Here is a 26,696-nt window from a genome sequence, read left to right as displayed (position 1 = left end):
TTCCTAACATTTCCTTCTGTTTTAGCAGATCCTAACTCAACAGTGTCAAGTTGAGGTTCAGATGAAAATACTTTAAGGAAGGGTTCACGTCATTGAAAATTTTAATATAATCGGTCATTTCTTTGTATCCAGTTTTATATATCTGGTACCAAGAACACTAGTATTTCTCTCTTTGAGGTAGATTAATTGTTTCGTCTCAATATATTATAGGGGTTGCCCTGAGGAGTGAGTGCCATGAACAGTGTTTAAATTTGTTGTATTTTTTAATAGACAATAAGTGGTAACCTATTCCTTATTGAATCGGGAATGAGGAATAAATAACCAACTCGGTGTCGGAATGTTTGAATCGGGATTCAGTAAGTGGTTACTTATTCCTTATTGAATTGGTAACTGGTTACTTATTCCTTATTGAATTGGTAACTGGTTACTTATCCCTTCTTGAATTGGTAACTGGTTACTTATTCCTTATTGAATCGGGAAAAGGAATAAGTAACCAACTTGATTTTTGTAATAATGAGAGTGTAAAATCGCCATTTAGTCAGTGTGTATATTAACATAAAATAAACTTTTAATTATTTTCTGATCTTTGATTGATTTAAATTTCTCAAACGCTTACACATGTAAACATAAAAGTTACTAGCTCGTAATGAAAAAAAATCAATTTACAGAAATATTTATAAAGTAATATCTATATATATATGTGTCGAAAATGTATTTACAGCCCAGCTTAGAAACAATTTCCTTTCTCAGTTTATATATAGTCCACACACGAATTGTCCACATACTCAGAATTCGGTCAATATTAGGCCGATAAATAAGCCCCTCACCCCTGATGATTTATCGGACTAGGTCAATATTAATTAGTGCTGTTCCAAACCTATCTTGTACCACATTGATTACAAATGTAATATTTCATCGCTTCTGACTGAAAATAAATACAAAATGATATATAAAGATATACCGTATCACGTTGTATGAAGTCAACACTGAAGAAGATCCAAATCAACCCGTTGTCATTACATGTAACATCTAACAATTTATTCCTTGTAGATTAGATTAAAATTTATGTCGTGTTTTATAAACACTATTATTTTGCTTAATTGTTTACAGATGAGATCACATGAACGCAGGATTAGGTCCACCTATAATTAGATGCAGTATTAGTATTCAAAAGCATAGTAACAAAGATGTGACATAACGAAAACTCCTCGGGATCATTGAAACTCCTGAAACACTCCATGACTGACGTTACAATGCATACAAAATAAATCAGAATGGAGGGTATTAGGGACACTGTGTACGTTGTACTCAGTACAGTATATTTCTATACACGACAATATGATTGGTGGATAGCAGAGGTTAGAGTGCGAAGGCTAAGATAGGTCAGTTCGGTTTCATACAAGGAAGTAAAAAGATAGTAAGTAAAGTTGGTAGCCATTACGCATTTATATATACCTCACGTTAGAGCGTAGAACTAAACTTGATTACTGGATTGCAGGAAGGAAATCATATCAGAATATCACCGTTCTAGTAAGTTACATGAAGCATGGCAGAAGAATTGTTAAGTACAACAAATGAAGAACCAACGTGTCCTATTTGTATCGGAAGGCTCAAGGTACCTCGGACTCTAACGTGTTTACACACGTTCTGTCAGCATTGTTTGTCTTCTTACATTGTAACCTCTGATTACACAGTGGGAGATAAGCCTTGTTTTAACTGTCCTGTGTGCCGTAGACCCACGTATCCTCCTGTTACTGAAGGTAAGGATCCGAAGGAATGGGCGAGTCTCTTTCCCCAAAATGCAGCATTACTTGCCTTACTTGGAGAGGAGAAAGTGCAAGTAGACTATCTGTGTGATCCTTGTTCGTCCGAAGAACATTCCATTATAGCGATGGGGTTTTGTGTTGAATGCAAGGAATACTTGTGTGAAAGTTGTATAAACTCCCACAAGAGAGTAAGGGCAGTAAAATCTCACAGGGTTTTGACCATTGATGACATTTCAAAAACTCCTGATGTCATCATGAGTTTGAATTTATCTTCCAGCTGTGCTATGCATAATGACAAAGAAATAGAATACTTTTGCAGGGATCATAAAACTGTTTGCTGTGTTAAATGCTCTGTCATTGATCACAGAAGCTGTAGTGAAATGGTGGATTTGAAAACCAACGCCAAATCAGCCCTTAACGAGGATCCACGAGACATTATTGAAATATTAACTCGAACTGAGGCATATTTAATAAACCATATACAAGCGAACAAAAGTAATATAAAGCTATTAGAGACCCAAACAAGTGAAATTCTTTGTACCATCAAAAATGCTCGCGAACAAGTTAACAAACTTTTTGATGTTATAGAAAAGGACGTTGAACAGAAGGTGAGACAAATATACAAGGAAGAGTCCATAAAGCGCAACGATCTCAATCACCAGTACCAGTCACTACTGGCCGCTGTCCAGGACTCTCGCCAGTTGCTGGACGGTATCCTCCGATTGGGGAATGAGACCCAGGTGTTCCTTACCGCACAGCAAATCAAAACGCATCTGATCAATTATAGGGAACAAATAGTGAAGAAATACATGGATATAGAGTCAATGGATATCACACTCACCCTCCATAACAATTTGAAGACACTGATGTCCCTTGCTGATGATCAGCTTGCTACTGTCCAAACCAAGGTCAATGTAGTCAGACTTTGTTTGGATGGGATCTTCAGAACACCGACATTAGATTCAGTCATAGAGATAAAGTGTCCCAACGGTGGATCTACACCATGGTACAGAGGTTCAGTGTGGTTGCCCAATGGTTCCATACTGTTCAGTGACTATATGAATAATAAGTGTTGTCTGTACAGCCCTGAGCACACACACATATCAGACTACACACTGAAAGGTCCATGTGATGTGTGTTTGATAGGAAATGTTGAAGTAGCTGTAACTATAGCTAGGGAGAAGAAGATCCAGTTCCTGACCTGCACTGCCCCACTCACACCAACCCGCAGCTTTACTACCAGGTATTACTGTGATGGGATTGCTGCTCTTAGCGGGGACAAGTTGGTAATCTCTGGATTTAACAATCCTGGTAATGGAAACTACTACTGGAGTATCCTGACCACACAGGGAAAGGAAGAGTACTATCACGAGATTGACCAGAAGGGAGGATCATATACCTATCTAGCTGTCAACGAGTCCAAGACACGTCTCTACATGTCATGTTATGACACCAATACCGTGTATTGCTTTGGACTGGATGGACAGTTACACTTCGTCTACAAGAGTGAGAATTTAATTAGACCCATGAGTATAGGCATCGACAGAGACGATAATGTATATGTGGCAGGGTATGAATCAAATAACATTCACCAGCTTCTGCCGGATGGTAATCTTATCCAGATCATTAAAACCGGAATATCTGAAAATCCTTGGAAATTGACCTTCAATAAAAGTGGTAATAGATTCCTCCTTAACATCAATAGTGACATGAAACACAAGTGTCATATTTTTGTCTTAAAATAATTCTGACTACATATATTTATTCTCGATGTATTATGTCCAGAATTTCCAGCAATTCCTATAACGGTTATAAATCGCTATAAAATGAATATATATTTTGGAATCAGATATTATGATAATCTGTAATTTAGTCACAAAACCCTATAATATCACTATATATTTTCCTGCAAATCGTAATGCAAATAAAGGAGAAAAAGGATATGATGATTCATTATGATACTGCACTCAATATAAAAGTGGTGGTAATGGATCATGAAGGTTTACATTATTTTATTGCATTATGTTATTAATATCGGTTAATTTGTGTGTAATTTTAGCACATCATTATCCATATATCTTATGATTTTTTCATAAAATCCCCATTTTTGCCAATGAATATTTAAGCCCGAACGCTCTTCAAAATGCCTATGAGTTTGGAAAATATGTCTAGGAGACCAGTATCCAAATTTTCATTACTTTATAATTTCGTATGAAATTGTCAATTAAATAATGACCACACTTACAGCTATGTCTTTTTACTATTGGATCAAATAAATAACATAAAATAAACTGGACAAGATCTCATTATATTGTTCATTAATAAAATATAAACCCTAAATTTATTCAGTTTTTTATTGAGGCACCAAAAGTGGATTGTAGAGTAACATGTAATTGACCCATCTCTCTCTCTCTCTCTCTCTCTCTCTCTCTCCACTAATCATCCAAATAGTATTTCACAGACATGAGTGTGTCTAATCTATGTATCAGTCTATCTATGTATCTCCTGACATACTTTCTGACCTACCTATCTTCCTATCTAACCTACCTACCTTTTTTACCAACTGTCTGTTTGTTTACGGTTACAATATCGTACTTGTGTAGAAGGCTGAACACGTGACAACAAAAGGGAAGGCAAATCAAGAGAAACAACGACAACGATACTGACAATATCAATTACTGATAGAGATATTTCTGGGGCAAAATCGGTGGAAAAATAAACCCCTTTCAGTAACCGACAAATGAATTGATAACTCTTGTCTCATGCAAGATCTGAAATTACTAAAATTCCAAAAGAAAGTTTGGAATTTTTAAAAATGAAATTGATATTAACACCAACCAACCAATCTACTGTTAGAGTTTTAAGAGTGTACCATACAAAAACGGCAAAATGAACAACAAGGATATACCTGTATCTAAAGTTTAGGTAGAAATTGTAGTTTTTGAGGTCCTGACCCAAAGATATTTAGAATAAATGTTTGAGAATTTGGGTAAATGCATAGAACCGGGCCCAAATTAAAATGCATCTACTCCGCGAAATTTCGCGATGATAATTATTTTAAATAATAATACATATTATATTGCCTGAACAGTGCATACGAAGACTTACTATTACCAGAAACGGTTAAAAAAAAAAGAACAACTACAACTCCATAGTAAAATCGGTTAGAGGACTAGTCTTATATTTAAATTACCAGTTGTTGTAAACGTCTTTTTCTAATCACCGTAATATGTTCTAAGGCAGCTTTTTGTAAAACACGCGAATTCCTGCCCTTGACCATTTTGACAACGTTGTTCAATGGGAGTGTTTGTGGGCGCATTGTTTTTTCTAGAAATATACGCATTTATGTTCTCTCGGTAGAAAAGCATCTTTTTTACGTTCTGAAAGGCAGAAAATGGGGTCTAACCTCGTAAATCCAAGCATAATTCGTTCCTGTATGCTGTTGATGCTTCACGCGTGTTTAGATCAATGAATCGTGTGTTTTTGAGCTTCTAACCAGAAAATGTATTCTTCAAAAAATAATGAATTAGATATTTTGGCGATCTTGATTCAGTTGAAATTTAAATACCAATTAAATCCATTTAATTGAAACCAGGATAACCAACACAACCAAACGCTACTGGAGAGGTGAATCAATCTTCCGATACAGTCCCACACAAACACACTTCAATCGATGTGTCTGTCCGTCGCGTCTTTGTGTGATTACGAATGAAAAAGGACATTTTAACTTTTATTTGTTCAAATAAAAACATAAAACGAGTTAAAAAAAATTTCCTTTAAGTTAGCTCATCTTGGTTAAGAGCGGGCGAGTTTATAGTTCCTAACCTGGGTCTGTGTTGGTCTGACTTCCATTCCGATGGGTGGGTGTCTTTAGCAGGTTTTGCATGAAATTTATTCACATAAATATTCTTTATTTGTAACACGGTTTTGCTTTACTTCGCCATCCATATAAATTAATATACAAACCTTCATTTAAATGCATAACCATGTTTTATGTTCTTACTCATACATTGAAATAAAACACATAAAATATTTTATTTTAAAAACTAAACATAATAAAAATATTTCAAAAGCTATTAGACTGGAACTGTGATACAACCAAAACTTTTCTTTAGCTCCCTGGAAGTGCTATCAAACTGACTGAATCCGACTATGTATATGTTGGACAGAGTACGACAAACTGACAATATGTGACCATGTATATGTTGGACAGAGTACGACAAACTGACTAAATTTGGCCATGTATATATTGGACAGAGTACGACAAACTGACTGAGTGTGACCATGTATATGTTGGACAGAGTACGACAAACTGACTAAATTTGGTCATTTATATGTTGGACAGAGTAGGACAATCTGACTGAATGTTCCCATGTATATGTTGGACAGAGTACGACAAACTAAATTGGACGAGTATCTTTCCCCAACATGCATCTCTACTCACCATCCTTGGAGAAGAGAAAATGAAAACAGACTATTTTTGTGACCCTTGTTCAGCTTATGAACGTTCAATCATAGCGATAGGGTTTCGTGTTGAATGGAGGGAACACTTGTACAAAAATTACATAAGTTCCCGTACGAGGGCATACGCAGGGAAATCGCAAGATTTTGGCTACTGATGAACTTTCAAAAACTAACGATAACGTATAAATTTGGATGTTTCTTCTTCCCAGTGTGCCATATATATTGCCATATTTATTCCCAAAACATATGCAAGCAAACAAAATCAGTATAAATAAATTAGATACCAACACAAGTGAGTTTGCTTCCGCGATCAATAATTAACTGGAACAAGTTAGCACACTTCTAGATCTTATAGAACAAGATGTTGAGCATAAGTGGAGACAAATTTACCAGCAAATCTGTCATCAAGTGGAACGATCAGCATTAACAGTGTCTGTTACTGCTGGTCGCTGTCCAGGGTACACGCCAGTTGGTGTATACTATTGCCAGATTGGGAAATGAGACCCAGTCGTTCCTTGCCGCACAACAAATCAAAACTAAGATGGTCAACTACAGGGAATAAGTATTGAAGACATACAAGATTGTTGAGTCAAATGAGATCACATTGACCCTCTATGACAGTCTGAACGCTTTCATTTCCCTTGATGGAGAAAGATAACATTATATCCCTGGAATGTGTTTGGTAAAAAAAAAAGCCGTGATCGTGCCCAAAGATGAAAATCCAGTTTCTGACGTGCGCTGCTCTAATCACACTAACACACAGCTTCGCTATCAGATATTGGTGTGATGCGATTGCTGGTCTTAACGGGAAAAAACGCTGTCAGACTTGGGGTACAACCATCCTAGTAACTGAAACTACTACTAGATTATCCAGCAGCAGGGAGGGCGAATCCTACAAAATTTAGAAGGTTCCAAATGTCGAAATAAGGTCTCCAAAAAAGGGTTTTCAACCGGAAATAACGTCAGCTACGTTTCAGGAGGAACCCTTGGAGATAAACCTCCTTGGGGGTCCTCCTGAGTTAGTTTAAATACGGTTTCTGGTTGAAAAACCCATTAATGGCGCTTCGATTTACCAAATGAAGCAATTCGTTGTCGTCGCCCTCCCTGCTGCTATGAATTAAATTTTTTATCTAACCCGATTCGATACCCTGTTCTAGGATCGTGTAAGTTTATTGTTATAAACCCATGCGGGGTTATTTTAGCACGACTAAAGAAATTTTTTAATTTATTTATCTCCATATCGCCGCTACACCAGGTCTGATGATTATTTCGTAACGTGTGAGTATCAACTCCGTTAAAGACAGTAAGAATATTACAGTTATCACTGATCACTTTAGGAATTTGTGTATATCGCTGGGTTACATAAATCACATCTGTGTTTTTGTGTCTGCCTCTGGAAAATATCCTGGCAGGATTTGATTGTTTATCCAACATTACATCGTCGTAAACAACTAAATTGTTAACTGACCCGTCAATATCATCAATACTTGGCACTTCATTAATGTCAGTTATAAATTCAACAACATCATCGCCGTTTTCATTTAACAATTTTGCGCTTTCATTAAAATCTTTTATTACATCATAGCATCGTTGATCGTCTACAGATGGAGCTACCAAATATAATTTATTCCACTTCATCCACTTCATTATTAAATTAAGTAACAACTGCGTCTTACCACTCCCAGATGGTCCTATAATAATCATACGAACATAATTTGGTAACGCTGCGTGATGCTTAACTGGTTCTCGTTTCCTTGTAGCAGAAAATCAGTGATCTCCATTAGAATAATGTCAAATAAATATGGATTTATATTGTGTGAAATGCAGGGCGCGCACACCACCAAGTGATCTAACAACCATTACAACAAAAATAATAGATCTGCGGTTACCGGCAAATGTGAACGATGCGGTACAAAGAAATTTAAATTTAGTTCCACTGGCAAGTCAGTGCAGTCAGATGAAAAACCAAAACCAAAGCCAAAGTCAAAGTCAAAACCAAAACCAAAGTCAAAATCAAAATCAAAACCAAAGCCAAAACCAAAGCCAAAGTGAAGTAAAAAAAAAAGTAACACGGGAGTGACATCGCAGCAAAATTAATAAAACTACAAGGGACTCCGTGGGCTAAATACCCAGGAGAAAAACATCTTCCAGGATATAATTACTGCGGCCCAGGAACCCGCCTTGATATCAGATTTGATGACCAAGATCAACCAAAACCAGGTGAGTATCCGATAAACGCTATTGATAAGGCGTGTCGTGCTCATGATGTAGCTTATAAAAGTAAAAATCTATAAGATAGACATCTCGCAGATGTGAAATTAATTCATGCGTTAAATTCCATCACTGATAAATCTCTCAAGGAAAAATTAGCTAGTTGGTTAATAAAATCCGCAATGAAAGGTAAATTAGCGTTACATGCTGGTAATTAATTATAATGGAGTCGATTTATTATTCCCCAAGAGGATACTGGAGGGATAGCGCAGCAATTCGTAAACTCGCTGAAGCAGCAAAAGTTACGCGCGATACTGCTAAAAAGTGGTTATCCAAACAGGCAGTATGGCAAATTTACCACCCACCGCCTAAACAAATTCATTTTGCTCATTTTGATGTTAGTGTTCCTAATGAAGTTCACCAAGCTGATATATTATTTCTACCACATACTATTATTAAAATCCGAAGACGTCAAATAACATATAAATGCGCGTTAACTGTAGTTGATGTTGCAAGTAGATACAAAGATGCAGAACCGTTAACGACTAAAACAGCATCTGAGGTTGCTTCTGCTTTTGAACGAATTTATCAACGAGGTGGTCTACGATGACCACAGGTGTTACAAGTTGATCCTGGCAAAGAATTTCAGGGTGCAGTATCATCGCTGATGAAGCAACATAATGTCACCGTCAGACGAGGGCATACTGCAATTCATCGTGATCAGGCAATTGTTGAGCGATTTAATCGAACTCTTGCTGAGCGGTTATTTGGATATCAATACGCCAAGGAATTCATTCAGGACAAGAGATCACGCAAATGGGTTGCGAGATTACCAGGTGTGATAGCTGCATTAAATAATGAAATTACTCGAACAACCAACATGAAACCTATTAACGCAATTACCAAAAAAAAATATACCCGTACAGCGACGTGATTCTTCAACACAGCCGATACTGGGTGATGTCACTGTGAGATATTTATATGAACCAGGTGAACTTGAAGGTAGTAACAAAAGGAGCGACTGATCCTATCTGGAGCATCACAATACACAAGATATCTAACATAACTAGATCTACTGGTAGACCAGCAATCTACAGGCTGGATTCAACACGTGAACAATTACAAGTAATTCCCGAAGACACACAATTACCGCCCAAATCACTTAACTAGCACCCCTACGTCGATTACACTCGAGACAGGTCAGCATCACATTTTCGCGTGTATGACCAAGACGATTGTTTTTTCTATCTACGGTGAATTGTCTTGAATTATTACTCAAATACTGCCACAACATTATACAATTACAGTTCACACAATGATTATTCTGCTGTTGTTTCAGTGTCAAGATAAATTCAACATCAAGGTCAAAATCAGGATTAATTTTTGTCACTCTGTTTGTAACCAGCTAATTTTTTTCTTATTATATCATTGTTGTTTTCATTATTAATTTCATCAGCCATTGACTCATCTGAAACAATCCTTCGCAGTTGAGATATTCTTCTGACTCTGGATACAGCCAAGTAAACTAAGTTTGACCACTCGATACGATCATCAATGATCCAAACAACTGTATTAGAGATAGTCAGTCCTTGAGAAGAATGTATCGTCATTGCGTATCCTAGCGTCCACGGGGATTTATCAGCGCGCAGTGCATCTTCGACAACATTGATATCACCTGCAACAACATCATTTAATACGAGATTTTGTTTTTCGGTCTGTCCTGGTATATCAACGTCAATATTCTGTAACCGCGTATCAGTTGGTCGATAACACAACGGCACTGGCAACGTTGGAAACTTTTCTCGTTGTAACTGAAACAACCGCTGTTGAAGTGTATCTCTATCTTTCTACTTGCCACTGTCAAATCATTTGGTCTCCACGTTTTCCAAAAGTCGCTCATTGAAGTCTCTGAAATTATTTCATGCATTATTTCACATTGAATTTTATTCGGTTGTAGTCTGATTAATTTCTTAAACTCGTTTAATTCTGCATCAAGCGCTCTATAATCATCAGTTATCTCCTCGTAATAATCAACAAAATCTTTTAACCACAAATGTGGAGATGGTCCAACAAAAGGTGGTGGCTGACCGTGATCACCACACATTATCACAGCTGTATTTTTTCTTAATAGCCAATCGAGAAATGTTTTTAATGTTTCTAACGGTACCGTACATATTTCGTCCCAAATCATAATCCTTGGAATATATTTCTCTCTCATTCGATCAGGAGTCCATGCGTCGCCCTTGTATCTGAAAAAGTGTGATTAGTGTATGAGTTAACCCCTCGTTGTTTCATCTCTCGCGCAAGTCTGTGTGTAGGTGTTAACACGATCATATCCGAATTCCGAAATAATTCAATCGCTCGAGTCGTCTTACCAGACCCTCCCGGCCCATTGAGATAAACAGTCTTGTGTCTGGATACTGAATCATACACAGATGGCGCGCTCGACATTTCCAATAATTCTGATTTATAATAACTATCGTTAATCTCAACATCTGCGGACTCACAATAATCATATATCATTTCTTCTTAGATTCTCCACGAACTCCATGATTCACCATCAGTTGTAAAACGAGTTACCGAATTCAGGTATTTCTTGTTGATGTAAAATGAGTCCGTTGCAACTCTAACTGCAGTGTCAGGGAATCTATTTATCATCGATAGCAAATTTATAGAAACATAAGAGAGCATTGAAGATCTTAAATGAGTATACTGAGGTGACTCGCCATCAGTATAACTTACAATCGTATCCAGTCGAGTTCCATCAGATAAATAAGCTTTTTCTCGACTTACAAATATACCTCTCGCAGCTGCATCAGCGACCACAAATTTATACTGGGCGGGATCCATAATCAGTCTTGCATAATGTCGTTTATGATCATATGCACCGCCTTGAGTAAATTTACCAATTATTCTTCTTCGAGGTTGGCGATTAATGTATCGTAATCATCACTTTCGCAATCAACCAGTTCAGGTGTTGGTAACCAAACTTCAGTCTGTGCCTGATATGATATAATTGCCTCACTGATCGTCAACGATACCAGTATTTTACAATCAAGCATATATCGTAACAACACTATTGGTTCCCAGCGCTTTTCACTAAAATGCCGACCAAACCAAACATAACAAATAACATGAAGACCCTTGGCGTATTCAAATGACACTACACGAGTGAATCCTGTTAGGTCAAAATCGGGTAATGGTCCATTAATGGCCACTCGCGTCATCGAGTTTGTGGGGTGTCCAAATCTTTTAAAGTATCCAGAACACTCTCCCATCCCGAGAAAACTTCCTGATAACACGCAACCATATCAACTGATATCATTTCCTTGCAATTATACTTGGCATTCGACAATCCGCCGTGCCCGTATTCGCAACAACTTAATTGTACATCTTCAAGAAACTCACTTCGGGGTGGCTTCCAGGAAATTTTTTTCTCTGGCAGCATGGGCTACAACTGATGGTACAGTGAAACAATTAGTTAATAATCGGTCAGTATCTTTTGAGTATCTCTGAGCAAGTTTTCTAATTGTTTCATGAAGAGATTCTTTACGGTATATTTCACCGTTAACTCGTACAAACTGATCATATATTTCATTATCTGAACTCGAAAATAACCACACTGATACAGGGTCGTTTTCACCTATCTGTTTAATAAAATCAAACATGTTTCTCTCAGAGTTCCTCCCCTCGAAATTTTCCGAGGACGGGTAAAATCTTACAGTTCGATCCCGTGGAAATATTGTGACTGCACTGGTCCAAGCGCTAGCGTTATGATCAATGATATTTATTGGAGCTCCGTTCCAACTATATTTTGATTTGTATAATACTTCCCCTGTTATCGTTGCTACGGTTATGGGGAATCTTAAAGCTTTTTCTACTCGACAACATCGTTTATTGTAGCTCCTGTATCCTTAACCGATTCAGCCCATTTGTTTATTTTTTCACGTCGTAACGCCGTTAGACCGTTTCCGCGCATCGCATTTGTGAAATGTTCTGTTACTCGTTCAGCTACACAATTCAGCTTTGAAAATTTTATTGGGCCAAGATCATTAATGTTGGGTTTTTTTATCGGATAGATTCCGTAAATGACCGCGGTCACAGGATACGCTCGAGCGTAATATGGTTTATCAATCCCAGTCAGCATTCCTGGTTTGGAATCTTTACTTAACAGAGCAGTTTTTCCATTAGCAAGGACAGGGTCACGTTTGTCACGAATAATCCACGTATCGGAATCTGCTTGCACAATAAACTTTATTCTGAAATGGTATTTCTGATTGAGGTAATCGATAATTGTTTTCGCTCGTGCGTCACTCATTGTAGCGTCCTTGACATCATCGTCGCGTATAATTTTGAATGTGGACCACACGTAAGATGCTCCATCATTACGAAATTCTATTTTGGCATCTCTGATAATATCAAACAGACTAGTCAGGGCTTGCCTCCGCGAATCAGGGGTTAGTCTGTCAAGATCAAGTCTAGAAGCTTTCCGGGGCTTGATTGCAGATAATCTCTCAAACTCCTCGATATTATATTTAAGACAAACATTTAAATAAGAAAGGAATTCTGCGGAGAACATTTACAAAGCATTCGGAATGGGGGTTTAGGACCAATACCGTGTCTGCGATGTGATATTGGAGTCAGGGGTAAAACACAGTTGTGTGCGAGTTGCGCGGGAAAAGATAACGTGAACTTAAGCGATATTATAACAAAGAAATTAATAATGATGCGCTGAAATGTGAGCGCGATTATATAACTAAGTTCTCAGACAAATATAAATTAGACAAATGACATTATTATATAAAATGAACCAGGAATTTGTCCCACACCCCATTATCAAGAATTTCGAAGCGTCACGTAATGGTGAAATTAGAAATTGCAGGTTGAAAAAATCAGTTGGTTTTGTTACTAATACTGGCTATCTCCAATTTAGTGCTGGGAAGAAAAAATATCTCTGTCATCGTTTTGTATTTGAAGTTTATAACGGAGAGATCGAAGATGGTCTTGTGATTGATCACATCAACAATATTAAAACCGATGATTCTTTATCCAATCTGAGAATTGTCACGCAGAGCGAGAATTGTGAACTTGGAGAAACTGGCTGTAGCAATAAGAGAGCCAAGGCAATTTTATCCATAAATCTAAAGACAAACGAAGAAAAAATATTTCATTCAACGTATGCAGCTAGCTAGTATTTTGATATTTGTGTACCTTCAATAGGAAAAGTCGTAGAAAATATAACCAAATCCCCTCTTTCTAAAAACTATAATCAAAAGATTGTTTTTCATTATTGTTAGATTGTGTACTTCAATCCAAGGGTTTTTATATAAATTTCAGCGTTATTTAAGGGAGATAACTCCGTTAAGCATATGTCATGCAATTAGTTCCCTCCCCTTGACTTTCAGAAGATTGCGTAACACATGTCATTATCCTCTGCGGGTATTGTCCTGAAAAGTAGAACTAATTTCAAGTATTATTTTGCAACAACCAAAAAAGTCAAATGATACGTTATACAGTTAATTGTAACGAATCGTCTATTGTATGCACACTAAAGCGGGAAAACGGTTCTCCGTGTTACCTGTACGATTACAATACGGAAGTAAACATCTCCAATTACTTACCTTGACAAAGTCAAGGTGACAAAGTCAAGGTAACAAAGTCAAGGATTTTATCAATAACGGCAGGCGTAATCGTTATTTACAATTTATTTCACAAACAATATACTTGTTTTACTGAATTCGTTTGGTTTCTTGGTTCATCTGCATTTTTTCTGCGATTATATTTAAGATAAGAAATACGAAAAACCACGCCCACCGTGTGAGCTATTCTTGAATTTCCAAGTATCAGTCGGTTTATATACTATAGGATCCGTATTAAAACCGGGGGTTTTCGTTATCACCACGCGCGGTGTCATTTTTCACCTCACGAGGTTGATTTTGGGGAGGGTGTGCAAGATCTGTTGAGCGTAGAATACAATAACCCCCGTATATGTCTGTGCTGTCCCTATATGTATTTTTCTGATCCTGCTAGGATGTCATAAGGCACCCTAGAGGGTTACATAGGTTGTGCTCTGTCCTTCGCAAACACACCGTCTTGGGCCTCTAGACCGTTGTTTGACGGGTAAGGGGTTCACGCAGGGGGTTGTGTTTGCGCACCTGGAGCTTGGTAGGATGTCAATGGCACCCTAGAGGCTCACGGGATGTATCATCGTTAGTGTAAACAAAAACACACCATTCTGGACTTGCTAGGATGTTATAAGACAACTTAGAAGTTCACATAAATGGTGTACAATTTTTTTTCCTTTAAAATATATAATTATATAAACAATGAATTAAGAAAATATCAATGGTGTAATTTCTGCTATTAAAAAATTAGAAGAAAACGGAATCAACATATCTTATGAATTAAATCCTGAAAAAATCATGTCTGATTTTGAAACATTGTATGAGGCTAAATTGGAAGGTCGGTATATTTTGCCTGCTCAGTACAGATTTATAAAGAAAATCCAAACTGCTATGTATAAATCACTGGCTGCAGCAGAAGAAGCACAAATAAATGAATTTGTTTCGTTGTCTCGTGCAATTGAAAAAATTAGATCAGCATTGTCTGAAGAATAAGAATCAAAAAAATTAATTAATACTCGTGTAAGACAATTGAGAAAAATTATGTCAGATTGTGAAGCGATCGAGAGTTAGATCCCTTGATTTCTTGGAAGTGAAGTCAAGTACGTGGAAATGAAATCGAAAGTAAAAAAAGTTACCTGCATTAATCTGATACAGATAATATTTTTTTTACTTGTATCAATCTGATAAGTTATTTTTTTTACTTGTATCAATCTGATGAGTTATTTTCACTTGTATCAATCTGACCTGCATCTGATGAGTTAAATAATATTTCCTTAAGCCGATCAAATTTAATGCAGGAATGCGCGTCTTTTAAAATCTGTTCACATGTGATCATACAAATACGTTTTTGCCGCAGTTCATCTAACTGTCCCTGCGTTAATAAAAAGTCTTCATTACCGAATACATCAATAACTAAATCAACTGTGCTGAGCGGGGACTGCATAAACACCTCTTTGATGTAGTTTTCAAGTGCTTGCTTGTCGTGTATGAAAACTTTCATATGGTGGTACATTATATAATACTCGTTTGATTAATTAGAAATCAGGGTCTGTCAGGAAAAAATAAATGTTGCAGATATATTTTTTTTTACTGAATTCGCATGATTTTGACTAGTAAACATCCCTTGAGAATTAGCAAATCGGACGATTTTTATGATTTTGACAAGCTAAGTACCCTGCAGAATTAGCAAATCGGATGATTTTCGTGATTTTTACTAGCTAAGTACCCTTCAAAATTAGCAAATCAGTCGATGTGCAGTAAAAAATAAATTTCGTATAATATTTTTATTCACTTGCAGATTTCAATAAAATATTATATTATCTTCTTTGCTTTATACTGAATTCGCATAATTTTGACTAGTAAACATCCCTTCAGAATTAGCAAATCGGTCGATATTTATGATTTTGACTAGCTAAGTACCCTGCAGAATTAGCAAATCGGACGATTTTCATGATTTTGACTAGTTAATTACCCTTCAGAATTAGCAAATAGGACGATTTTCATGATTTCGACTAGCTAAGTACCCTTCCGAATTAGCAAATCGGACGATTTTCATGATTTTGACTAGTTAATTACCCTTCAGAATTGAGAAATTTGACAGTTTTTCAGTAAAAAATAAATTTCTTATAATTCTGAGCGACAGTAAAAAAATATCCACCTTGACTGTGAGGAGAATTTCTTTTTTTTCTTGAATGAGATTTTTAGGATAGAAATCCTTGGGATAAAAGTTTTAAGACAAAATCCTTAGGATGAGATCCTTACGATCTTACAAGTAGATTAATATGTAGTGTTTCATGCCTTAAGTCCAGAAGGTGGCCAGATTGGTCTGTTAGTTTGAAATTTATTCTTGATAACAGTGGATTATAACACTGCAAATAAACCTGATTGATCGGCTCATGCACAATCAGATATCGAGGTGGTTCTTTCGGGGTGAATGAATAAAGAACAAATCCTTGCTGGGCTTGATTTGATACTGTAGAGTCTGTGCTGTAGCTGCCACCAATGACATCACACACAAGATTGACCGCGACCACAGGGGTTATATTTACAATTTTTGGGGATACATGCCTTCCTGTCCCGTCTGATTCATTGTTGTGCCAGAGAATAGTTGCTCGTGGCAGTGTTTTTCTCCACGCAGCGAGTATATCGTCAAAGAACTCATCAATGATTTTGGTGGTGGATTTTTTAATTCATCCGCGTTATACCAAGGAAATTTAAAATTTGGCAGATCTGGGTCTCGTATTCTAAAGAAGGTTAAAAATTGTTGTTTATATTTATATTTGTCATCATCATACTCAACTATCGCCCGAATTAATCGCTGGTGAATAAAGTCCATATCGGATACAAGCTGATTTAATATCTCAATGTGTTTAATGATTTCGCTGCGTGAACTTGTTATATCGAAAAGATGCTCCTGGAAACTTTGTCGTAGTTGCTGCAGTTGTGTTTCATGCTCTTGATCAATTTCTTTAAAACCTTCAAGTATCAGATCCATTTTAATGCCCATATTTGTACTTCCTCTCCCCGGAAATTCAAGAGGAAACTCCCACCAAATATCATTCGAGGAATAATATTTAAAATCACTACGCGACGTTGCATATTTTAGGTTATCTAAAAGTGGTTGTTTATATTTTGTTTTAATTTCGTGATATGATTGCCTGTCCGTGACATAATCAGACTTTTCGGTTCTGGTGGTATCGGTGGTGCCTCTGGTGGAATTTCAGGCCATCCTAACACTGTTCTGATCAAACTCTGATATATATCCACAGCGTAGTCAGGGGTGCTTATTTCGATTGCAGAAAACAGGGTTGGTTCATGAACGGTTATTTTTATCTTGGATTCTTTTCCTGTGATACTTTTTATTCGCCGTTGTAATTCCTCATCGATTTCTTCGATTTGATAAGACCCGGTGGGTAACCCAATGACGTTCCAGTCGGGTGTACCATCTGGTCGGTTTTTATTTACAAACACAAATGAATTATTTGCTGGTAATCCACCGAACGATTTTGATCTAATATTGGGCCAACTGTGATATGCTCGTAATTGCGCTAGTGCGATTTCTTTCACGGGAATCGCAGTTGGAAAATTAATACTAAATTCAGGGTTAGTCGAACTTACCGTTATCATTGAAGTTCTCTTGGGATTTGTGTTTTCGACAATCTGTTGAAGTAATTCTGTCATTATTTATCTTTGTTGTTTTTAAATGGCGGGTGCAGTCTTCGTATATCTTAACCATTAACGCGAATTCGGAATCTGATATTGTTTCGTCGTTGAGGCTTGATTATATCAACGACGATAATTTTGAGTATGCTGCTGTTGTTGTGTTTAGTTGTATGACATAATCATGCAATTTTGTACTCGTGCATGAGGATATTTTTTTCGCGATTATATTAAAAACACCTGCGATGGCAGTTGATGAAAAGACGCATATTGTTACTGCGATTGCAGTTGTTACTGGTGTTAGCGCTGATAATACTACTCCGGTGGATGCAACTGACGCGGATACTGAGTATACTAACGCATCCAGGATGACTACTCGTCGTTTATATTTTTTTTACTTTTAGGTTATATTTGTCGATGAGGGTTTTTAACTCTGATTGCCATTCGCGTACTTGATCATATCTATATTGTTGCGCATCTAATGTTGTCGTTGATGCTGTTGTCCTTAACTCTGTTAACGGGGACATTCATTATCTTACGCAGTAACCAATAGAGGTGTTACAGCTACAAATTCCAAACACCACCAATAAGATGTTGCGTTTATTGTCTTATCGGCTGCTTCCAGTATAAACTCTTCTTCGGTTCCGCTATTTATTATTACAGTCACAACCCCGGAAAACCTGTCGGTGGAATGTTGCAAGGGATATGTTGTGAAAATCTCAAATTTTGCAGCACTGAACACAGAAAACCTATACACATCAGTGACTGTTGCGGTGTATTTGATAGTATTATTTTGTTTAGACCATGTTGCAAATCCAGATAATACCGTGTATACTATGTTGGTAAAATGCCCGGGATTAACTCCAGGTGGGATTTTAATAAAACTGCTTTTGTTAACGATATCAGGAATCCCACTTACGATATCTTGCTGTGTTTGTTCGATCGTGTCAATGTTGGTTTTGACATCTTGCTGTGTTTGTTTGATCGTGTCAATGTTGGTTTTGATATCAGAAAGATTTATGTCAACGGTGAGTGGATCACCAAAAAATTCCTCTGCGGTTTCATTAATTTTTTGAAAGTTTCTACGAAGTCTTGAAAACGCGTTTACGTGAACGTCGTATTCGGCCTGCAACGTGGATAATTTATTATCTACGGTGTCAACGTATTGTTTGTTTGAGGTATCTTCGGTGGATGTTGGATCTCTTAACACTGTTATCTTGTTTGCGTTCATGCTGAGTTCACCTGTCATTATGTCACCGGTATTTTTTAAGCGATTACCAACGCTTTTTGCAATTTCATTCCTGATAGTTGCAACGTTTTTTGCAATTTCATCTTTGATGGTTGTAAACGATATACTTGAGAGTCTGATTTTTCCGCTGTCAGTAAACACAGGAATGTTGTCCGTGGCAGCTCCAAGAACCCTGAGAACTATGTCATTCAATTTGATATTACTAGCTTTTAGCTTGCCATGTCGGTCCTGAAAAATAACAACCTCATCTGGGTCTATCCCGGATAACGATAAAAGATTGTCAATTTCATCTTTGGTCGCATATTTTGATAAATCTACATCACCGCGTTTTTTTTTATCTTTGCTTCGATGAGAGATCTTCCGTAAATATCTACCATTATTCTTTAAGGATTGTTTAAAATGTTAAATCGGCCCGCGGTATACTCGTGCACGACTTTATGAGGCGGTTTGGTTGGTTTTGATATCGCGTCAAGTACATTTAATACTTCACGACCACGTATTGGTGGATCGGTTAGTGTTTGTGTTGGTAGCGTTGAATAATAGACTGGAATGGGAGTACTTCGTGCGTATTTGAGGAATTCAACTGGCGGTGCTAACCCATACGAATCGAAATAGATAATTCCACGTGGATCGATCGCGTAAACAACACAGTGAGTTCCTGGACCATCGCTGTTATCGAGATTAAATCAAGTTGAGTTCCAGTTTTTGCTTGCCTCGCTTTATTGAAATGTTTTAATTGGGTTTTAGTCAACGATAACTTGTTTGGACCACCATTAGCAATTTCATCTTTTTTTAGTGTTATCGTGGCTCCACATGTGCTTGCGTTTTTTGATTGTAATTTCTTTACCTGACCAGAAGTCAAAGTGACATTAAATTGACTATATAACATTTTATAATTAACGCGATTGATCTAATTGTCTACACATTGTTTTAACAATGTTACATGTTTTCTACTGGTGCATCAAAGACTCTCATTCGGCCACCAACACTTTCAAGTAACATTGTCTTATCACTGAGTATAACAGCAATTGCTCTGTACTCAGCTACTTCAGCCACATTTCTATTCACTTGAGCTCTGAAATGCACATCAGCGACAGACTGTCTAGTTAAATCAAAATGCTCTAGTGAGAAGTAATAGATTGGATAATGTGCCATAAAATCCAATTGTGATATTTGCAAACCAGTATCGATATTTATATCACGCGCTAGATATTTCATCAAGCGATGATATACACGTGCAACATGATAATTAGCAAAATTTAATTGTATATTTTCAGATGGTTCTTGATGTCCGTTTATTCTTAAAGAAACGTCAGTAACACCAAGTTGATCAAATATCATATGACTCCGTAACTGTGAGTTTCTTCGTGTAATATCTTGAAGAGCAATGAAAATATGTCGCGGTGCAGAAACCCCCTGCTGTGATGCTACATGCCATGTAAACAAACCATTAACGGTACTCTGAATGCTATCTGTGGTTACTGTAAGCCATGACAACAACCTTTTACCACCTTGATCCATAAAAAAAAGCAGTCGTTGTTCTTCAGCAATTGTCGGAGTCATTACCGGCATCCACAACAAAAGTTTTTTCAGCACTACTTTACCAGCGTCGCCCATTGGTCGCCATAAGGCATCATTGTCATCATTTTTTCTAAAAAGCGCACCCGTATGTTTTGCTCCAAAAATTACCTTTTTGATATCTCTACAAAATCCAAATATATGCGACAGCGGAATGGCACAAGAAAAGTTTCTACGACCTGCGCTCAACATTTGTCTACGCGTATGAAAACCTAAATTAAATTCTGTATTAGCACCGTGAACCACCGACCACACATCAGCGTCGGCGTTGTTGGCAAAGTTTCTTGGTCGTCTAATATTGTACTGATCACTGTTAGGAAAATCAGAAGTGTCCTTGGCAAACATCATCGATGGACCAGCTGATTTTGTATAATCATCAGAATATCTTGCTAAACCTATTATTGTTGTAGCCACATCAACATTGTTCTCAATTGACTCAATTTTTTTCCGTCAATGAGATACGCAGCGCTTTCAAACAATGCCATAATTCCATTATTGACAAAACCGATTTTAACCTCATTCCCGTATACTGTATCATCTGTTTTTATAATTTCACCTTCTACTTCGATAAACGCTTCAGCGGGCAAGAAATATCTACTTGTGTCTTGAACCTGCAATTCAATTCGTCCTCGTTGATCTGGATGTTGTATGCCATAAGAATAATACTGAAAATCACGCACTGATTCATCCTTAAGTACTGGGGCATCCATGTCAAATCCTGGGTTGGATTGACGCTTAAACATTTTATTATAATTTGTTATCTTCTAAAACGAAGACCACTTCCTGACACCAGACTTGCATTTATTTGTTCAGCCCCTTGATTTATCAGCGCTGCTAGTTTTTTATTTGCAGCTTGATTTATTACTTTACTAACATCTGCAGGCATCACTTCAGTGCTTGGTAATTTCACCGGTGGTTTTGGTCTGCGTATTAATCGTGCTAGTCTGTCTTTGATTGCCAAGAGCGCTTTACTGGCAACGTTACCAACAGCACCAGTAGCTTTATCATGAATAACGTCAATAGCTTTCATTGATAATTGTTTTACGATCGGTATTGCTTTAGGAGCCATTCCCGCAAATAAACCTTGAACAACATCACCAAATCCATCTCCGTAAGTTATTTTGCATACTGGCAATCGTGAATTTACCACCCTGACCATAACTGACCTACGATGAGAATCGTGTACGGTCATTTTATATAATTATTTATTTATCTAACAACTAGTCACTGTGGTAGTCATCAACTCTCGGTAGATATCGATATCCATGATACCACCTTGAAATATCAGCTGCTTCATTAAATATTTCTGGTGAGTTATTCCCAGCTCGCTTTCCTCCTATGAGAACTTCTAGCCGTTGCGCATCATTGATGATATTGTTAGGACAGTCAATAAAACCACTTCCTAAACCAATGCCAGTAGCGCCGGTGTCAGGTTCATCTTCTTCTTCTGGATAATACAACTCTTTCTTCGCTTGTTGCTGGGGGGTAGGTTGTGTTGTTGTTTTTTTCTGTTGCTCGGGGGTAGGTTTTTTTTGTTGTTTTCTTTTTGTTGGGGGGTAGGTTGTGGTTGTGGTGGTCGTGCAAGATACCTATCTAATGCGTTAGAAAATTTAACAAATCTATCATCATCGTTTCTAACCTGATCAGCAAGATAGTGTGTACGAAATATCCACTTGTACCAGGTTTCACTTAGAGCATCATTGGCATACTCCTGGTTTAAAACTCTGCCTCGTTGAGGATAACTTCGCACAGCATACTCAGCTAAACCATCTACGGTTGGAACGAGTCTTATGGATTTAATAGCCTTTTCGGTAAATTTATCGCTTACATCAACCTTAGCCTTGGCTTGTTCTGTTTCTGTTTCTGATGTGTGATCTTTTATATCACCGACTTCAGTACGAACTTTGTCGACCCCTTCAAGTATTTCTTCACCGGATCGAGGTTGAGCTGCAGCTATATCAGTTGGAAGATCTCCTAAAATCGTTTTTGTTTGTTTAGTTCTCCTCGCAATTTTTTCAGCTTGCTCAGCGGTCTGTTTTAATATTGGAAGAATACCCTTTCTTCGTTCCTCTTCCTCCTTAATATCGTCCTTAGGATCTCCCAGTAAAGCTCTTTCAGTGACCGCAACAGCTTTTTCAGTAGCTGTTGTAATGAGTCTAAATAATTGTTCCGTGCCTGTAGCGTATTCAACTTGTGCTTCTTGCCGCGTTTGTAATTTTTGTCTTACAGAATCCCTCACAGGAAGAAATTTTTTGATTGCTTCTAATCGCTCTCGAGCTAGTCTAGCGGAATGTGCTTCTCTGATGTTGGCCATTATTGATAACATAAGTTTTTAATTCATAGCAGCAGGGAAGGCGACAACAACGAATTAAAGGTTTTTTTTAATCGAAGCGCCATTAAAGTTATTTTTTTTATAACCAGAAACCATATTTAGACAACTCAGGAGGACCTCCCAAGGAGGTTTATCTCCAAGGGATCCTCTTGAAACGTAGTTGACATTATTTCCGGTTGAAAACCGTTTTCTTGAGACCTTATTTCGACATTTGGAACCATCTAAATTTTGTAGGATTCGCCCTCCCTTCTGCTTATCCTGACCACACAGCACGTTCAAGGGTATTATCAAATGATTGACCAGAAGGGAGGAATTTTCACCAATCTGGATGTTAAAGAGTCCATGACACATGGATGGACATTTATTTTTAGTCTACTCAGTTAGAATCTAAATAAACCGCTTGCTAAATACGCTCACAGAGACGACAACGTTTTATGTGGTGGGTCGGTATTCCTTCACCAGCTTCTACCGGATAGTTATCATATCCACATTATTAATACCGGATTTCCTGAATTGCAATGGAAGTTAAACCTTGATAAAACGGGTGATATAATCCTTTTTATAAATAGCAGTAACATCATAGAAACATGTAACATTTTTATGTTACAAAAACTTTGCTCAAATATATATAATCTTGATTTGTCCAATCAGCATGTTTGGTCACTGATGATGAAAGATAAATATGCACGTTTATCAATAGATTAAATGAAAATCTGATTCTATGATTTGAATTTAGCCTGACACCCAAGATTTTTTTTTAAACTATAAAAATTTCATTATAATATCTAAGACAATATCTGATGTATCGGCAAATATTGTATGCAATCCAAATACTTTATAAATTGCATCCCTTCAGGAACTCAATGTGGACCATAGACAAATTAGTAGTCTACCTTAATCTATTTAATCATACAGAAATATAACTTGCAAATAATTGATGCTGTTTTGATTCTATGGTCTTAAACAAAGTAAGAGAGAAAGTAAAAGCATTAAGTTTTGTGAAATTCAACAGATAATTTATTTCTCTAGAATACAAAGTGAAAATTTTAAAAGTTTACAGTTTTTTTTTAAATACTTAAATCCCGAATAGTCCTAAACTATAGAGTGTCCCAAATTAATTCCAGTGGTATTACGAATTATTTCAATGTGGTGATGGCCAGGACTTTGAATGTGCTGATCTACCAATGGTCGTGATCTATCACACTAATTTAATCAAGAATATCCTTGAATGAATTCACAATAATTTCAAGATAGTGAATTAGTCCAAAAGTCAACGATGACTTTATAATCTAATGAATAATTAAACAAAATAATCCCTCCCACAACCAAAATTAATTCCACAAAGACTGATGTTACGATATAGATAGAATAAACAACCTCAGTTAAAATCCTAAGCTTTTTATCTTCACTCTTTTCTTGTTGTTCTTTTAAACAGCCTAAAAAGTAAAACTATGTATGTATGTATGTGTGTATGTATGTATGTATGTATGTATGTATGTATGTATGCGTGTGTGTGTGTGTGTGTGTGTGTGCGCGCGCGCGCGCGCGTGCGTATGTGTGCGCGTGCGCGTGCGTTCGTGCGTGCGTGCGTATGTATGTATTTTTTTACAATTATGTATGTATGTATGTATGTATGTATGTATGTATGTCTCTTTTGTGTGCATGGGCTTAGAACATGGTTCCATAGTCAGTTTCGTTTATTGGAAATAGTCCGTTCAACCGTGTTCAACCCCTTTTCCTATGATCTCACAACCTAATTTTAATCGGATACAAACAAAAACAGAACAAAGAGAATTGATATCAAATATTATTATTAAAGTTTATTTTCCATTTATTTTATCTCCGCACTTTTCCTTGTTATGTTGTATGTTTCTGGGAGTGACATACGTCCATCTGAATATCAATATTTTCGTTGTAACCTTAACTTCATCTCACTGGATGAAGGGATAGGGTGCCATACCTTGGGAGTCCGAGTAAGTTATAAATGTCAGCAAAGGATTTTGATCCTGGATGCATCACTCAGGTCAGGAGGTGCGCGCTCTATATGTCACTTTTTCATAGATATTATAGAATCTTCTTGCAACCTGAACTCCATCTACACCGATGGAGTAACGTAACAACTTTTGATACGATGTTTTAAGGGAATGAGCAAATGACAAGGAACATTTCAAACTCTGAAGAAAGCCACGGGATTAGAATGTCTTGTGGTATTGACTGAAGGGCAAGATCACATAATATAAACACACGCAGAAACCAAGACAAGTGAATTTGCTTCCACGATCAAGAATGAACGGGAACAATGAGCAGTTTGGATGAAGAGCATATTGAACAGATGTGTATCTAAAACAAATTGGGCATGCGTTTCGGCATCGTGAATGTTCACCATCGGTTTTCGCCAAAATACTCTTATCTGCATATTTCTTCTGTCCCATCGCAGCACCGCTGTTATTTCATCCACGAGAATCATATGTCACTACCAAATCAATTGTTCTGAACGTCATATGAAGGATTTCTGATTTATTTCACGAGGGGACGTTCAACAGGGAAAGCCAGATTTTGCATATATTAAACGTAACACTATGTTCTTCAGTTCCATTGTTGACACTTGTCATGATAGCGATTTTTATCCATCACTAAGGACTATAACCTCAGTTACTTGATTTTTGTATTGATTGGTTAATTGTATAATGGTACATCAACAAATGAGACGCTATATTAGAGTAAGGACTTTACGAGGGACACACACGATGGCCGACCCGACTGTATATGTGCAGGAGTCTGACCCGCACACTTCTGGTCTAGAATCTAACATGCCAACCATCAAACCACTGCTATTGAAGATAAACTTTGACACGTGAATATGCTCAATGTTACGTATATTTAATTTAATTGTTTATTTTTTATTTTTTTTATATATAAAATATTATTTCATTACATGCTATGTTAATGTAACATTGTATATCTTACTTGACCTTGGCCAAAACTGAACTCATTTCTACTTGACCTGGTTGACTTTTAAAAAAAAATTATTTCATTTTATATCAACAACTAATGCATAGCTAAATTATTCTCTATGTGTATGAGCTTAATATTAGGGTTATTATTCAGACAAATAAGTGAATTTTACAGGTCATTGTGTTTTAAGTAAACAAGGCTCATTAGATCATTCTGGGAGGTTATTTTCCATTAGGTCATTTTTTAAAATAGAAAATGCTAATTGTGACCTGAGGTCAAGTAGAGAACTATATAATCTTGTAAGTGTGAGGACTTGTCATTTGTACTTTACCACCTAGCAGTTTTAAGCTGTATTATGTTGTGACCAGTTTGGGCTGATTTTTGTTCTTCTTCAAATTATTGAATTCAAGTGATTGTTTTCTCTGGAAATACAAAAGTGCTCTGATATAATTATTAGATAAAGATATTCACTGGAATTCATAGCAAATTCAAACCTGGAATTATATTACTTGATTCAACAAAAGACTGTTAACACATCAGTACGTCATAAACTATAACAGACACGTCATCGCCTTCAGTTTTTGAGATCTTCGGAACTTATACTGAGTTTTATTCCGGACTTTATAGTATTAGGACTTGTGTCTGTAACTCTTAGATTATTCTGGGATTTAATTCGCAATACCGCAAGTTGCCTTTTCTCATTTTCACTTTGTATTCTAGAGAGATAAAATTATTTGTTAAATTTAACAAAGCTTGTTGTCTTTCACTCTTTTCTGTTACCTATTTTAAGAGCATAGACTCATAACACCAGGCATACGTGATGTCTGCAAATTTATTTAGGTGACGTGTTGAAGTAT

The 26,696-nt window shown here is 36.8% G+C and overlaps 1 protein-coding gene across 1 annotated transcript in view; it reads left to right on the top strand.

The window, feature by feature from the left end:
* The first annotated feature begins 1,361 nt into the window (after positions 1-1,361).
* LOC149794468 (uncharacterized) overlaps positions 1,362-26,696 on the top strand; it is a 77,021-nt gene continuing 51,686 nt past the window's right edge. Inside the window, exon 1 of the mRNA XM_089969118.1 lies at positions 1,362-3,499. Coding sequence (XP_089825244.1) covers positions 1,547-3,499 — 1,953 coding nt within the window. The 5' untranslated portion in view covers positions 1,362-1,546. The remainder of the gene's footprint in view (positions 3,500-26,696) is intronic.

Source organism: Sinohyriopsis cumingii, chromosome 8 (assembly GCF_028554795.1).
Source record: "Sinohyriopsis cumingii isolate HCF-2022 chromosome 8, ASM2855479v2, whole genome shotgun sequence".
NCBI lineage: Eukaryota > Metazoa > Mollusca > Bivalvia > Unionida > Unionidae > Sinohyriopsis > Sinohyriopsis cumingii.
The sequence above is the reverse complement of the archived record's forward strand: the minus strand, read 5'-3'. Positions and strand labels throughout refer to the sequence as shown.